This window comes from Oenanthe melanoleuca, chromosome 7, assembly GCF_029582105.1.
Source record: "Oenanthe melanoleuca isolate GR-GAL-2019-014 chromosome 7, OMel1.0, whole genome shotgun sequence".
NCBI lineage: Eukaryota > Metazoa > Chordata > Aves > Passeriformes > Muscicapidae > Oenanthe > Oenanthe melanoleuca.
Genome location: NC_079341.1, coordinates 11,516,356 through 11,532,623, shown reverse-complemented (window position 1 = coordinate 11,532,623; position 16,268 = coordinate 11,516,356). Strand labels below are relative to the sequence as shown.

Below are 16,268 nucleotides of genomic sequence, written 5' to 3'. Positions count from 1 at the left end.
TTCAAAACGAAACACATGATTTGATGCAAACCCAAGAAGGCAACTGACAAAACTGACACATCCCAGTGACTTGAAACAAAATGCCATCACCACCCAAAAGCTTGTGGTTTCCAAACTTACAAGACTGAGGGAAAAAGGGAAGGGTAAGGCATCATCTAAATGACTGTGTGTCTCATTCATTTTCACAAGAAAGAACAGAAATCTGCAAAACTGCTACCTACGACTGTGCTTTCTCTCTTCCCAGTGCAAAAGGTTCATTCCACTCATTCTCCAAGCAAGTCTGACAAATGTTCAGACACTATCTCTGTCTGGCTGTCTAATACGTCTTGCTTCTCATCCCACAGCAAACCAGACTAAATCCTTCATCCTTTCAAATAGCTCCTGTCCTAGCCCTTCTTCCTCCTCACCACACCCCCTCTGACCTCTCCTATCAGATTCCCAGCTCTGCAATTAACAGATTAACAGACATCTCCAGTCAGGAAGGCACCATCAGGAATAGAAATTTTGGGAAGAGCACAGTTTTCAAAGGTTTTTAAAACTGCAAAATTTTAAAACACTGATGGTCAACTCAAGGTTTTCATCACAAATTACTGTAGCGAAGGTCAAGACACTAAGCTTCAACACAGGAACTTACCTAAACTGATATTCCCTGGCAATTGCCTGTGTGTGTACTCTACACTGCATTTTCAGGTGGATTGCCACATATTAATTAAGGCATATCTTAAACAATCTCGCATTATAAAAGAGGCCAAAAAAAATCTACTACTGTTGCATTATGAAAAACATGGTAATTAAGCACTGCAACAGGCCAGACTACATAGACAAGCTGTGAAATCCCTCTTCACTGGAGATTTTAGAGATGTTAGACAGACATTATTATCTATACTTACACAACTAGACCATGGAGGAAACAGAAATCACTTCCAGCCTTATGCTCTGAGAATTTCTGCTTCAGAAAAAGAGGAAAAAAAACCCCAAAAAACACCACATCACCAAAAACCACAAACAAGTAAAAAAACAACGAACCAAAAAAAACCCACAAAAAACCCCAAAACAAAACACTATAAGACTCACTGCAGAAAATCAGTTTGCATACTGAAATGTTAGTCTTTTAGAGAACGGTTTGTGTATTTCACTTATTCTTAAATTCAAAATCAAGCAGTGAGTAGCTCCACTAAGTCTACAATCTCAATAAAATTAATAGTTACTGCCTGTAAGCTATGCACAGATTCCAGTCCTACCAACCTAAATCATACCCAGCCTGTTTTATTCAGGGCATAAACATTTTGTTCCAAATGAAACTTTACACTCAGCTCACAGCCCTGGCTATAAAGTTATATTCTGCCCAGAAAATGACAGCACATACTCATAGCACAGCCAGACTGAGTCCAAACACAATGCAGCTCCAGTACCAGGCACTCTGTTGTTAGGAATAAAACATTACTGAAGAACCCAAAATAATTTTCTTGTCTCTCCAGTGAAATACACAGAGGAAGATGGCATCTGCTAAGGAAACAATGCCACTGACTATACAAACTACTGATAAATACTCAACGAAATATAAAAAGGAAGGGGAATAAAAACGTAGAAGTCAAGAAATTTTTTTTTTACACAAATTTATAGTAAGTTCAACCTTTTTTTTTTTGACAGAAATTTTTTAGAAGTGCTAGGGAGATACCTTCAAAATAACCACTTCAACAAACTTCATAACAATTTTCAGAAATACAGTTCTGCTTCCCTCTTTGTCCAGGGTGAAGTGAGGTTGGCCTGCCCTCATCAGAGGATAGAAAGACGATAGTGCCAACTTTTTATACATGGTTTCTTTGAGGGTAAAACCATTCACACTGGAGCAAGGCATCTGTGTAATGTCTCAGGGCTTGAAATTTGGGCTCCTTGGCCACCAGATGAGCACAGATTCCACTTCCTCACAGGCTGTGCCCACACTGCACAGTGCAGCACCCCAGTACTGAAGGGAACCTGAGCTGAAACATCACAGAGGCTCATACAGGCTGATTTAGCTAATGGAAAAAAGGCTCTTCCCAGTGGGGTGAAAGCTCTGTGCAGAACCCTGGACTTTCACAGCTACACCATCTCTTTTCATAGGCAGACAGCCCATGAGGCCCCAGCCTGGTGCCCAGGCTGTGCTTGTGCTCTGGTTATCCATCAGTTATAGCCGTGTCTCCTCAAGCCAACAGCCTGGTTTCCATCGCCCAGGCTAAGATGTCTGAGACTGCTCCCAATGACAATAAAAAAATAAACCGCATTTTTTTGTTACATTTGAAAAAAAACATAAACTAGCTCTGGTAGCTCTAGTACTGTAGCTCTACTAAATAAGTAGAAATTGGGGTGCAGGTAAGTCTATGAAAACCCCACTGTTTAATATCCAAGATACACAGAGTCACTAATTCGAAACACTGAATTAGAAGAACTGAGTTGAATATCCAAAGGAGATTTTTCCTTGTGTCACCCAATTCACATTTCAAACAAATTATGTTGAGACACTAAAGTAACTTTAACCAGCAAGTCAGAATTAGATAAAGATTCTTTGGTTCGCTTATTTTAATTAACAATTACAATTATCATTAAAAAAATAATAATTCAATCTCTATCCAATTCCTATCACACTTTACTTTTTGCAGCCCTGTTGAACCACATAAATACAGAACTATGAAAATATTCCCAAAGATAAAAGGATATTCTGTTTGCCTTAATTTTCACCTTATACTTTCTGCAAATAATTTACAAGTTAGACAATGGAATGCTGTCTACCCTGGACATACATGCAGAAGGAAAAGTGGTTCAGTATTGCATATCACAGAACGTAAGCAAGTGAAATGAGGAAAGATTGTATCTTTAATATCTGGTCCCTACCAACACCCAAACAAAATTCTTTCACAATACTGGGGAACAGCTCAAAGGTTCATCAACCACCTCTTCAGGCACAAACCCTCCTGATTAACACACCAGAATCCTCTACAATATAAAGACATATTTATATATATCTCATAGTTCTAAACAGAAGATTTAGAAATATGTATTTCAAATAACTTGAGAAATAATGAATGAAGTGTTGCAAACCATTTTTGTCCAACACTGTTTTTTAAACCTCTACCCAAGACTGCTGTCAGTAAAATGTCCTCACTGAAGCATTTCTCTTTACAAGGACTAATACATCATTTAAATGCAGACTTACCAGATATTGTCAAGATTTATATTTTATGGAGGAAGTCAGTAATATTTTCCTCCTAATAATCAGCAAATATTTCTGAATCTGGAGCTTGTTCTTTATTATATCTTCAGTTACAAAAGGGAAGGAAAACCCACATTATTTCTTCATTCATATTCCAGATTATGAGTGAAACTCATCTACAGCCCCACAGTAAATTTTTTTTTGTCATCTTCTTTATTCATCTTTTTATCTTCCCTTTCCTGTCCATACTAAGCCCAGGTCTTTGTGGAGCTCTCCCCAGAGAGGCCCAGATATTCTCCTCCAGACAGAAACTTAAAAACCTGTTATCAAAATACTTTCCCTGTGATGTCATGATTTTGCATTTATAGGCACTCAATTCTATACACTGCTGAGATATAGTATCAGTTCACTAATCAGAAGAAAGAATTAATAGGGGTTTCAAAGCTACAAAGGCAGCATATTCACTCTGATGGGAGCATACAGTTCATACTTTGGGGGAGGGGAAGAGAAGAAAGAGTGTTGGCTCTTTCATGAACATAAAAGGGCAGAATTACACATTAGTGTAGCTTCCCCATGTATAGACATTTTTTTCTGAAATGCAGTGTAAACTTAAAATCAACCATTAGCTTCTTTAACTAAAGCTCAAATCATCCATGTAATTACTTTTACAGAGGATTATGACCAAGTTTTTTAAAAATGTGAATTGTTAAAATTTCACAATTAAGAAACAAATCACAATGGGAGAATAGGTTCCTATTCACAAAACAACCAACCAAGCTGGCATCGTTAATACCCTTTTAACAAGGCAGAACTGAAATACTGGGAATGCTGTTGCCAGGTCAGAATTGAAGGGAATTGGGTAAACCGTGCAAATAGGCTCTTACAGCACCTGCCCAGCCCTTGGCCTGGTACAAATCTGTACTTGCTCCTTCAGTAATGCTTCTTCATCAGGACATAGAAATTACCAACTCACTGAAGTTTTCACAAAGGCAAAAAAAAAAAAGCCTACACTTTTTTAAAAAATACATTTGAAAGAAAAGTTGAGATGCTGAGCATTCTTGATTAATATGTGCTTTAATACCAAGATTTTTGACCTTCAGAAGTCCCTCCTCTCAGGAAGAAAAAGAAGAGGGGAAAAAACCAAAAAACACTCCTCAGAAACGACCACAGAGAGACGCTGCAGACATCCATCTAAAATAATGGCAGTCAAAGGTCAGGATGATATAGGGAACATCAAGCTTTTCATTTATCAATCTTCCTGAGACCTCTTAGTAAGCAGAAGCAAGAAAATCAGGGACTATCCAGTCAGAGCGATATAGAAACTGCCTAAAGATGTATTTAGGCAGGATCTTCCTAATAATGACACTAAATATCTTCAACTCTTAAGACCTCACTGAAATATAACATGGAAATTACCATCAGCTTGTTGGGTCATCTTAACAAGATTCAGCAATTTTCCCATGAAGATTCACTTACAAACTATACCCAGCAGATTCCAAAATAACACAAAGAAAAGCAAGCACTGCAGACTGGATCCCGATCAGTAAAACGCCAGGAAAGTCGTAGGAGTCTTCCAAAAGTGCTGGAAAATGCACACTGTAAGAACAATTGGTATTCCTGCCTAACAAAGCTGTGTTACACTCGAAGGCTCCAACATGTTAATCTGTCACCGTGACAGAAAAGCAAAGGATGCCAGACCAACACACATCTCTCTTCCAACACCCTGCATATCTAACTCTGAGCTTCCGAACACAATTAAAAATAGGACTAGAGTGTCCAAACCTATGAGTAAGGATGCTCCTAACATTTCTGCTTCCAACTTCTTGTTATAGAAGAAGAGTATCCTTCAAGACCTTTCAGCATTTCCTAATAGTGGTTTTTTTGTGTTCTATAATCACAAATGACAAAAGAAACAGCTCCATATTTGCTTCAGATCTCTCCAAGGAAAAAAAAAAAAACCCACATTACAGTAATTCTGTTACAAAACTACAGACCATGTGTAAGGCCCCGAGAAGCACCGATGCTGATAAAATTAAAAATGGCTGTGCCCGAAGATCCCACAGCAAAACAGGCACAGCTCCGCTGACGATTAAAATATATATTAAAAATTCCTGCATTACCTTACAAAGGGCGAGGTATGCAAAACAAAAAGATTATATATATTTCCAAAACTGAAGTAAGTTATTAGACAAGAGATGCAGATCTAAGCAAAGCATTCTTACTGAGTGCAAGTCGAGCTCATTTACACAATAAAGCAGATTTTATTCCCCGAGACACTTAACGTATCAGGATTTCAAAACTTTTATCAGGCTTCGCGGCTGAAATAGATGCACACCACTCCGTAAGGAGGCACAGATGTGCCCGAATACCAGCGGACCCCACCCCCTTGCCGCTGCCAAAATGGCCAGTTCGTTCCACCCAGTGGCTACTCACCAGCCGCAGTGCCGAGCAGCAGGGTGGCACTGGAGAGCAGGAGCACCAGCACAAGGTGCTGCAGTGAGGCAGGCATACCTGGGCAAGCCACGGTTCGAGCCGGCAGGAGAAAAATAAAAGGGGCAAAAAGAAAAAAAAAAAAAAAAAAAAAAAGAAAAAAAAAAAAAAAAAAAAAAAAAAAAAAAAAAAGCCAAACCCCGAAGAGAGGAAATTCCTCCTGCTCTCGCACAGCCTTCCTTAACTCTCTCGGTTTACAATCCCGTCTGGAAGGGCAAATGGCAGATGAGAGGAGCCGTCTTCGCTCTTACTCCATTACAGCCGCCTGCCTTCATGCCCGGGGAGCCGGCAGCGCTCAGCGGACACGGGGGAAGCGCCTGGCTGTGCCTCCCAGCCCCGGGGCATCTCCCCCGCCGGGGAGGACGGCGGCACGCTCCCGACCCCGCTGGGAACCGGGCTATTTCCCACGCAGCTTCACGACATCGAAGAAAGCGCCAGCTCGGGAAGGGAACATATCCAGGCGCGCCCACAGCGGTGTCAGTCAGCGCGGGCCCTGCGGGCTGGCCGGGGCGCGGAGAGCGAGCTAGGGGCTCACGGCGGCGGCGCGTCCCATCCCGGCAAAGGTCTCTGTCCTCCGGCCGCCCCTCCTCGCTGCCTCACGCTCCGGGGAAGGCGGCGAGGCCCCCTGCTCTCACGGCGAGGGCTGCGGCTGCATCCCGGCCCATCTGCCGCCCGCGCCGGGCGGGCTCCTCCGCGCTGCCCCGGCCCCCGCCGCAGCACCGACGCCACCCCCGGCCACCCCGACAAAGGTGGGGCCCGGGGCGGCGAGGCCCCTCCTCGGCGGCTCCAGCTGCGAGCGCACCCGGCCGCTCTCCGCGGGCGAAGGCCCTTCCCCTCCTCCGCCTCCCGCCCCGAGTTTCCACAGCGCCGGGCAGCCCGGCCCGGCCTCCTCACGCCGGTCTCCGCTCAGCCGCTCCGCGCTGCCAGCGCCTTCCTCCCCCGGAGCCGGGCTCGCCGGCCAGGGGCCGCTCCGCCTCCTTCCCTGCCCGCCGCCGGCTGCGGGCGGGAGCCGAGCGAGGGCCGGAGCTCCGCCGCCCGCGCCCCCTCTCGCCCGCCCGCCCCAACAGCACGGGCGGCTCCAGACACAAAGGGGAGTCGCTGCAGCCGCCGGCCCGGGCGCCCGTCCCGCCGCGCCGCCCCCGCCGCCCGGCCCCGCCCCGCCCCGCACCATAGAGGTGGCTCCAGGTAGGCAGAGCGGGGCTCCGGGCGGAGCTCCGCCGGCTGAGGGAGGGGGCGCGGGCCGAGGGCACCGCCCGGGCACGGGGGCTGAGGGCGAGGGGCGGCTCCGGGAGGAGGGGAAGGCGCTGCTAGACCTGCCCGGGAAGGCCGCGGGAAGGCGGCGAGCGGCCCCGCCATGCAGCCTGCCTGTGCGAGAGGCTGTCAGCGGGGAGGCGCGAGCTCGGGATTCACAAAAAACGCCTGTAACAACAAGAAGAAAATGTTGAGCAGTCTCTGAGATTGCGTCATGTTTGAACTCGGTGGCCTGCCTGTCAGACACCCCGGAGCTTCGGCCTTGTCCCCGGGGTCAAGCCCCCGTTATCTGTGTCCCTGGGAGCTCCCCTAGGAGCGCTGGCCGTGCCACCTACTGCTGTCCCTCGGTGAGCCCGGGCGCGTCACAGAAACACGGATCAGTTGGGCTGGAAAAGAGCTCTGAGATAAGGGAATCCAGCCTGTGGCAGCCAGACCATGGTGCTGTAAATAAAATCAGTGGCGTTCGTTCCTGTCCTACCATTCTCTCAGGGCCTCGAGTGATCGGGCAGTTCCTTCCACCTGTCACGGCCCGTGGCGCTGCGGTCCCTGCGCCGGCCTCACCCCAAGGTGCCACCACGCCCCTCTGGAGAACCCGCACCACCTCCTGGACCCCTTTAAACCTTCAGCAAACATTGATTAACTTATTGAAACACTTCAACCAAGCCCCCAAAACAACGAACTCTCCCCCTACAACATTATATCAGTTAACTTAGAAAACTAACAAACCCCAACTGCAACAGACATCAACCAAGTTTCACTTACTACAATTGCACTGAGTGCCGCGTCCAGTCTATCCTCACACACCCTCGGGGACGGTGACTCCACCACTTCCCTGGGCAGTCCATTCCAAGAGCTCATCACCCTTTCTCTGAAGAATTTCTTCCTAATGTCCAATCTGAAATCTACTCAGCTCGTATGGCTTCAGCCACCTGACTCTTCCAAGCAAAACCATTATCTACCTCTTAAATTAAAGAGATTTTATGATTTCAAAACAAAGATAAAGTGAGCCTACTTAGTTGTTTGTATGCTTTAACCTTTGCTGTAGTGCACAGGACCAAAGAGATAAATTGAGGGCAGCAACTGATGGGAGAACTGTGACTGGAAGGTAGTGCCTGATGTTCTGGCCTAGCAAGGCTCTTTCAAACAAGTTTTACTGGCTGTAGCATAGAAAAAAAGATTCCTAAGCACACCCTCCACACCGAAGGCACCTTCCTATCTGGCCATCACCACAGGTTTGATGATGGGAAATGCTTCCCTGTGCTAAAACTCCTGTAACAGTTCCAAGGGTGGAATACAAGTTCAGAAGTCAAATTTTACACCTTAAAATATTAAATGCTACTACATAAAGCAGTATAGTGGCAAGTCAGAGTTACAATTTTAGTGATAATAAAAGTTTTCTGCATAAATTCATTCCTCTTCACAAGCCAAAACAGATGAAATAGATGTAATCTATTTCTTGATACTGTGATCATGAAGAGAATGATTAAATAAATTGTACTAGGATTTTCATCATTGTGATGCTTTGGCCAGGGTCATAGTTTGACATTCCTAGGGTCAAGGTGAATTTATACTGATAGTTATAAAATGTTTTTAAAGTTTCCTAAAATATTTTTACTTCCAATCTATGCAGATCTAACATGGATATTGGTGAGACAATAAAATATAGAATCACAGATTGTAATTTGTATTGCTGCTTTCCAGAATTGCAACCACATGTTAACCACAGTATCCTTCCTGTTATTTGTGGAATGTGAATGTCAAGAAATAACCTTTAGAAGCAACATCAACACCAACTCTCCCCCCCAACAGCTAGAACAGTTTTACCTCCAAGAGAGGGAAAAAATCCCAACACTGAATATTTTTTTACTGCAGCACCAGAATCCAATGTTCTTCTCTGGTTCCACAGACACCAAACTATGCCACACACCTTCTGCCCTGCAGTACCTACCAATAAAAGAAATGAGATCTACTTTGTTCAGAGAAAACAAGAACCTTGCCATATGGGTTGTACAGCACTTTCACTGTTTAGATGGTAAAAGAAAATTACTGTAATTGTTTATGACGTGTGTGAAAACCTGCTCAGCCTGAAGTAAATGACAGAGGTCTCACTTGGTTCTAGTTTGTGCTCATTAATTAATACTAGGAAGAATTTTACAAAAACATATTCGGCATTAAAATACTTTTTTTGATTATTTCCACAAAATTGATTGGATTTTTGTTCACAGAAACTGCTTCCTTTTCCCACGGTGGTGGGAGGAAACCAGAGATCCAAACTGTCACAAGCTCGCTCATTGTTATGTGTGCTTGGACAAGAACATATTTATAATTCTTCCTGTGATATTGTTTTATCTGTAAGCTAGGATTTTGCTCTCCTAATATTCAGCAACACCAAGTAAGACCTACAGAAAAGTAATCAGGATATAATGAAAACTTGCAGAGCTGCAGGACAGTAAATCTGGGGTGCAGGTTCAGGTAAAGGTAGGAGGGAGACAAGAGAAAACACGTCAAATTTACCAAGATTCAGAAGACAATATTCTGACTGAAGCACTGTATTTCCACCAGGAAGAGCTCTGACCAATGAAACAACACAATTGAACTTACTGCAGATAAGACTGTTAAAAATAAGAGGAGGAAAGACCTTAGGAAGCAGATGGCCTTTGCAGCTGTGTTCACTGCTCTCCCAGCCAGCAGGGCAAGGCTGCCCCAGCAGCACGGTCACAGGGCGAGGACAGGAGGACAGTGGCAGGAGCCCGGGTCTGGTGGCTGGAAGCTCCCCAAGCTGCGGGTCAGATACAGCAGGGACGTGGATCTTGTCCTTGGCTGAGGGAGCTCTGAACAGCACAGGCACAAACAGCACGAAGGAGTTGCCCTTTGCTTCAGTGAGACACAGAGAGCAGAAATGCAGCTGATAGGAGGCTCAGCAGTGTCCCGCTCTGGCTCAGACTGATGCAGACACAAACATGTTGATATCACTGGCAAATTCAACACTGCACGTAAGAGAAATTTAACATGGCCTTGTTAGCAGCATCTCCTTTAAACAACACACATCTTTGTTTTTAATTAACTGCAATAAGGGAGACTATTTTCATGCTACCAAGAGAGTGTTCCAATCAGTGGAAAATAAGATGAAGAAAGAATGAAGAAAACTGAACTGGGCTATGAAACAATAGCTTGAGTTTCATTTCTTTTCATAAAATCCCATGTTCAGGCACTTTAAAAAGATTTCTCAGGGTAGGTTCACTGTTATCCAAGAGTTTTTCAGCGCTGATGCAATATAACTGTTATCATTGTTAGGACTCAGGGGACTGTTCTTTTTGACAGGGCCTTTCATGAAGTCAACAAATCAGTTTAAAACAAGCCATAAATTATATTTGGCTGCCTGTCAGCTTGGCTGGGGTGTTCTCCCAGTGCTGCCGTAAGTGTTGGGGAAAGAATATAACAGTACATCCAGATATTTAGCTTTTAGGGGATATTTTGTTCCTAATTTTAAAAAGAAAGCATCCCCCTAGCATTGACTCTGATACATAAACATATGTTAGAACAGCCATCAAGATTTTTACAGATTTCCCTACAAATAAATACACCCATTCTGGATCCTAAGTGATTGCTTAATAAATACTGGACTCGGTACAGATCTCCCCAACAAATGTCTGCCACTCATTGCTAAATTAGGGAACTGTCAGCAAGATCATCTCCCCAGTCTTGCTCCTGTAACTGTATGTAGAGAGAGAGGTGGCTCCTGATAGATGGGATCCAAGCCTCCTATAGCTCTCTAGATATTATTAACATCCTGAATTGCAGCCAGAACTCACTGAAAAGACAATAGTGTCTACTTACAGTCTGCTGAGTTAGCAGCTACAGCTTCAGCCAGTGCAGCCAAACAAGTAATCACACGCAGACGACATTACCTTTGGAAGTGTTCAGTTACTTGTTTTATATAGATTTTCCCATCAGTCTCCAGTCCTAGGTGCTGCAGAGTGGCATTAACACACCCCCATAACTTCCCTTGGAGCCAGGGTAGAGAAGGTGGCTGTGGGGAGACCACAGTTACAGGGAAGTAGACCCATATGCATAAGGAAAAAAACTATGAAACCTCTGGAGAATTCAGAAGCAATCTGAACACAAAAGTACCTTCCTCAGTCATGGACGTTTCCTTGGGAATAGGGAAAGGCACCCTCTCCTTCAGAGCTTTTCTTACAAACTACCAGCAGCACTTTCATCTTGTCTGAATTATTGTTGTGTTTTGCTCCTTTCCCAGGGCTTGGTATTATCTTGGAAAAACAGATTCTACAAAGGAGAGACAGAGGGACACCAAGCCATGACCAAAATCCCAGAGAAGTTCTTTGAGGGGTAAAATCTGTTTCTTTCTGTTCTTTCTGACAGGCAGGAAAAGCCTATCCATAATGGTCAGCCTATCCTGCCAAGATGTGAGAGTGGTAAAACCTCCTGTGGCATCACATACCAGACCAGGCTCTCATGCTCCCAGTTCTACCAAAAGCCATAAGGAAATAGTAAATCAAATTCCCTGCCTCAGAGGGAATTAATTCCCCCTTTAGTCCAGTTAAATAATCTGTGCCAGACATTACTTTTGGCCTTTAGACTCATAAAAATCTGTCTGAGGGCTGTTATGACTTCATTTTTCTTTGTCTCTGAGGCACAAAAAAGAGCACCTACTGTTGAGCTTTTGAAAAAAACATTTATGAACCAGTAAGCGTTTTCAGACCTGAGTTTTTCTAACTCTACCAGGCTGTTTTGTAATCTACTACAAAGTGAACTGCACTGTGCAATGAAGTCATGACAGTCATTGACATTAACATCCTAAATCAGAAAAGAAATTTTGTGGCAACCTTGTTTACCTTTTGATGGCAGACTTTTAATAAATTTAATGCAAAACTTAATTGCACCACTTTTGTGGCAGTTCCCAGGAAGATCTATTTTGATGTATCACTTTTTTTTTCATGCTCATCTCACATTCCCTGATTTTGGTGTAGCAAGTGGTTTCCTATGGGGAGCTCATAATTGCATGATCAAAGGTGTGAGGATCAAGCCTGGAAACATAAGCAGGTGGGTGTGGGACAGGTCAGGCTTGGCTATGCAGGGAGAAGGAGGAAGATGCACACTGTGGGATAAACAAAGGGTGTATTTTGTCTCTAAAAGGATTAGCCGTGAAATAGTTAATCATCATTTTTATGTTTCATAATACATTATATTTCCCTGTGATAACAAACTACCAACAGTGTTGGTAGCAGTTGCTGCCTTGTTTTAGAGATAACACTGCTTAGTCTGTGGAAATCTTATCTCCACTTTGGGGGTGGAGGTGAGAGAAACTTTCAAGTTAGCTTTAAGAAGCACCTCCTACTTTGAATTAAGTCTGAAATCATATGTTAAAGGCCTTTTGCAGCTTGTCTGAATCTCTTGGCTTGTTCATCACAACATAAAATGGGAAATTTGCTGCAGGGTTTTTATCAGTTGAAAACATCACTTATTCATTAAATCCAACAATGGACGTAGTCAGAAATAGAAACGTAATGAGCTGTGTCAGAATCATCTTCTGGTCCGTAGCAGATGGGTATGTCATCACCACAGACCTGCAGGGTTTCATTCCTGAGAGCTACCTGAGCCTTCTCACACTGACAACTGGGGCTGGGAACAGAGCTCATGGAATCTCCAGCACTCTCTCCTGCTACTCTTTCCTTCCTTTTGCTTTCTGCTTCTGGGTTGTTGGGTTGTTGTTTTTGTTTTTTTTTTCTGTTGTTGGTTGTGTTTTTAATTACTCACTACACAAGATAGTTAGCAGTGCAAGTCAGGTTGGTTTTCAAAAGCCACCTTTTCCTTTTTGGTCTTTAATTTCTCACAGACAATTAGGATTGGACCTAAAAGTATTTCTCCAGTCAGCTCAATATTTCTATCAGGAAGCTAATAAAAATGCCCTCTGAGAACAAAATTAAAGCCTCTGATAAAACCCTGACAGAGCTGCACTCAGTTTTCCATGGTGGAGGTCCAGAGGAAGCCTCTGTTTGTGCTCATTGCTGGCCATCCTTGAATTCCACATCATCTTGACAAGTGTCTGGCACTCATCTGAAGGACAGAAGTGGTGTCTACAACATGTTCCTGTTGTTTTGAATGACAGTGTGGAGGGAGCAGTTTTTACTCAGACTTCTTTCAACAGTTCCCCTTTGCAATGAGAAAAGAGGCATCGACTACGAGCCCAACAGCAAAGCTTCTTCAGGTTTTGTCTTCTCTTGCAAATGTGAAAAAGAATACAAACAGAGTTGAAGCCCTTTTAACTCAGATTTTGTTGCCACTGCAAGGACAATGTCAGAGGGATGACCACTCTGAGAGCCATAGCTTCCAGAGAAAGGTGCTGCTGAGTGTGCCTCCCCAGCATTCCTCTCCAGTATGTAGCCAGCTCTGGGTACATCACCTGGGGGAAGATAAAAGTGAAATTGTTACCTTTTACTAAACCAAACAGGAGATTTCTATGCCTTCTGCCTGTAACATGACATCTGTTGCCTGACAATTTTGAGACATTTTTATCTGAGAAGACTGTTCCTTCATATAAAGAAATGAGTCAGTACCTCTGTACACCCTGCTTGCTTCTCACAGATTGATTTGGAAACATGAACCCAAATAACTGCTTCCCCAAAGCATCCATCAGGAACCCTCTCCTTGAAGTGATACAGGCCAGGACACCAACTCCAGCCACCAGCATCAGTCCTGCTTGCTGGGGCCTCCAGGAAACATTGAGGGCACAGTCATTCCCTACACTATCTACACTCATTTGAAATTGTGGAGACCTTAAAAGCTTTAATTCACAAACAAGAGCCAGGCCTCCAGAAGCCATTTCCACAACACAAAATGGGCTGTGAAAGCCTTGGGTGCACGGTTTGGGGGGCACAGGCAGCACTTAGACTCTGTGAAACCTCTACCTCTGCTTGCAATTTCAGATTCAAAGGCAAACACATAAATGAGGATGCAAGGATAAGTGGGAAGAGACTTCTACAGAAAAAATTGTCCTTTATGTCTGTTGTAGAGAGTCTGTAGTTTTCTACAGATGAAAGCTCACCAAAAGTGGAGAGGACCATCCCACAGAGCTACATGAGGTGCTTTTATATTTCATAAGTTTGAAGGCATTTTCCTTCTTTTCTTTCCCCCCACATTTGCCACAAAATAGTTGTGATGTTTTGCATATTTATTTTTCTCCTCCCTTTTCTTCATGCCCCTCTGAAGCAAGTAAAATCAATGTCTTAGCAGGCTTTCCCCTCTCTAGCATTTTTTCTAGTTTCACTTTTGTGTTTATTTACTTTCAACCATCCCCTCAATTTTGGAGAAGTTGCATTTAGTAAAAGGAAAAACTACCACCCCTATAGCTCTGCTCTTGTAACTGCTGAAGCTCTCACATTCCCAGCAACAGAAGGGTGGAAGGGTGTGAAATGAGGGCAAAGAGAAGCACGGACCCTGAACTAAATGTTGAACAGAAAGAGGGAGGAAGTTGTAGGCAGGAGAGAGGATCTGAGGAGTGACACAAGGAGAGAAAAAGTTACAGGAGAGGGTTTATGTTTGAATATGGATTTAAATGAAAACGCATTTTGATTTAACAAAAAGGCGGGTGCTAAACTCAGATCTCTGATATGAGCCCGCTGACAAGGACACTGGCTTGGAAGTTTCACAATGCTCATCTGCAAGAGTAGGTCCCTGGGACAGGCTGGCAGATAATCCTCGACTCAGAAGGAAACAGCAAGTCTCAAGTTTCTCTTGGCTTAACCAAAAGCTGTAAAACATATTCTTCCTGCCCTCCACTTGTATTCAGAGCTCCCCTGTGTACTTTGTTGATGAAATCTCTCACCCCAATTCAGAAGATAGCAGGATTTACTAAACATGCTCTGCCTTGCTACCAGAAGAGCTTCTGACCTTGTCCTGTCTTCTCCTTAGCATTTGGCAAATACTTATCTGTACTCATTGTGACCTCCAGCCAGCTGGGTAAAAAGCTTTGGAGCCAAACATGTGCACAAATAATTCCAGGGGCAGCTGTTACTACTGGATTATCTCTTCCTGTGGTTTCTACAGATAGAAATAGTTAATACATGTTGCAGTTTACAGTCCCTTTCCCTTTAGCAGACCAAGGACCATCTTCCTTCAACTCAAGGCCATTAAACCCATCTCAGCAATGAGGGCCTTCAAACTGGTACTCCCCTGTGTTGCCAGATGTATCCTATTGGATGAAACAGAGCCCACAACAGCCAAAATCACAAATCATAGCCCTGCCATCTTTAGCCAAGAAGGTCACCATTTGATCACTCTTCTCAAGTTATGTGTAACAGAGGCCATTCTGTGTGTATCCAAACACAGCACCCCCTCTCTCCAGCCCCTCCAGCCTCCCACAGCCCAGACATGAGGTGTTTTTTCACCCTGACGCATTGAGGTCCACGCCTGATCAGAGTTCATTCAACCCGAAGAGCAGCAATGACTCGCTTCCAAAAAATGAGACTATTATGGCTGGAGACCATTATGAAAGCTTGTGTGAAGCTGAGACCAGATGTGTGTTCAGCTCACTCCAAATATTGCTTAGAGCAAAGCCCTGGCCTGTTTTGGTTTTGCTTTTTAAACAAAACAGGATTGACAGAATCTCCTCTGTAACAAGAAAGATTTTCTGATGTTTTTCTGCACTGCTGTTGGAGGTGTGTGGCTGGGCTGGGAGCTCACACGCACCGACAGTGACCACAGCAACTCTCAGAAGTGGATGAAGATATGGAAGGAGCCCTTATGTGACAGGATGGAAGTGATGGGGATGCCAGCCCATTTAAGTTCAGTTCCAAGGATCAGCTCGTGGTCATTGGGACCGTGTCATTCTTTCAGTAGGATGTTCTGTATGAACCCCTGGAAGTGAGAGCGATAACATGGCTCTGATCACTTTTTGCCTTTACAGCAAACCTTTCATCAGAGGAACCTCAAAGCAACTTGCCAGCAAGAACAGGCACAACCTCACACTGTGCCTGTGAGATAAGCGAAGGATGGAATAGATTAACTGCTTAAAAGCACACAGCAGCTCTGTGGGATGAAGGAAAAGTAAGAAAAAAAACCTTATATATATACATACACGTTTGAAACCATACAGGGTTTTATGGAGAGGCAGCCTGGAAGGCTGCCAGGATACTGAAATTGCCACCCCTACACAACCACGAATACCATGGAAACCAGTGGGGCACTGGCAGGCAGGAAAGGAAATCAGCTGAAAAATGGCTTTCCATGAAACACAGCCAGACTGGGACACTGTTCCCCTCCTGACTGAGGGAGGCCTACGTGCCTGAGCACCAGTGCTGCTGCTGGTGGGAGCTGA

The 16,268-nt window shown here is 44.2% G+C and overlaps 1 protein-coding gene across 1 annotated transcript in view; it reads right to left on the bottom strand.

Annotated features, from left to right (window-relative positions):
• BMPR2 (bone morphogenetic protein receptor type 2) overlaps nt 1-6,003 on the bottom strand; it is a 103,113-nt gene extending 97,110 nt beyond the window's left edge. The window contains exon 1 of the mRNA XM_056496664.1: nt 5,624-6,003. Coding sequence (XP_056352639.1) covers nt 5,624-5,699 — 76 coding nt within the window. The 5' untranslated portion in view covers nt 5,700-6,003. The remainder of the gene's footprint in view (nt 1-5,623) is intronic.
• Nucleotides 6,004-16,268: the final 10,265 nt, after the last annotated feature.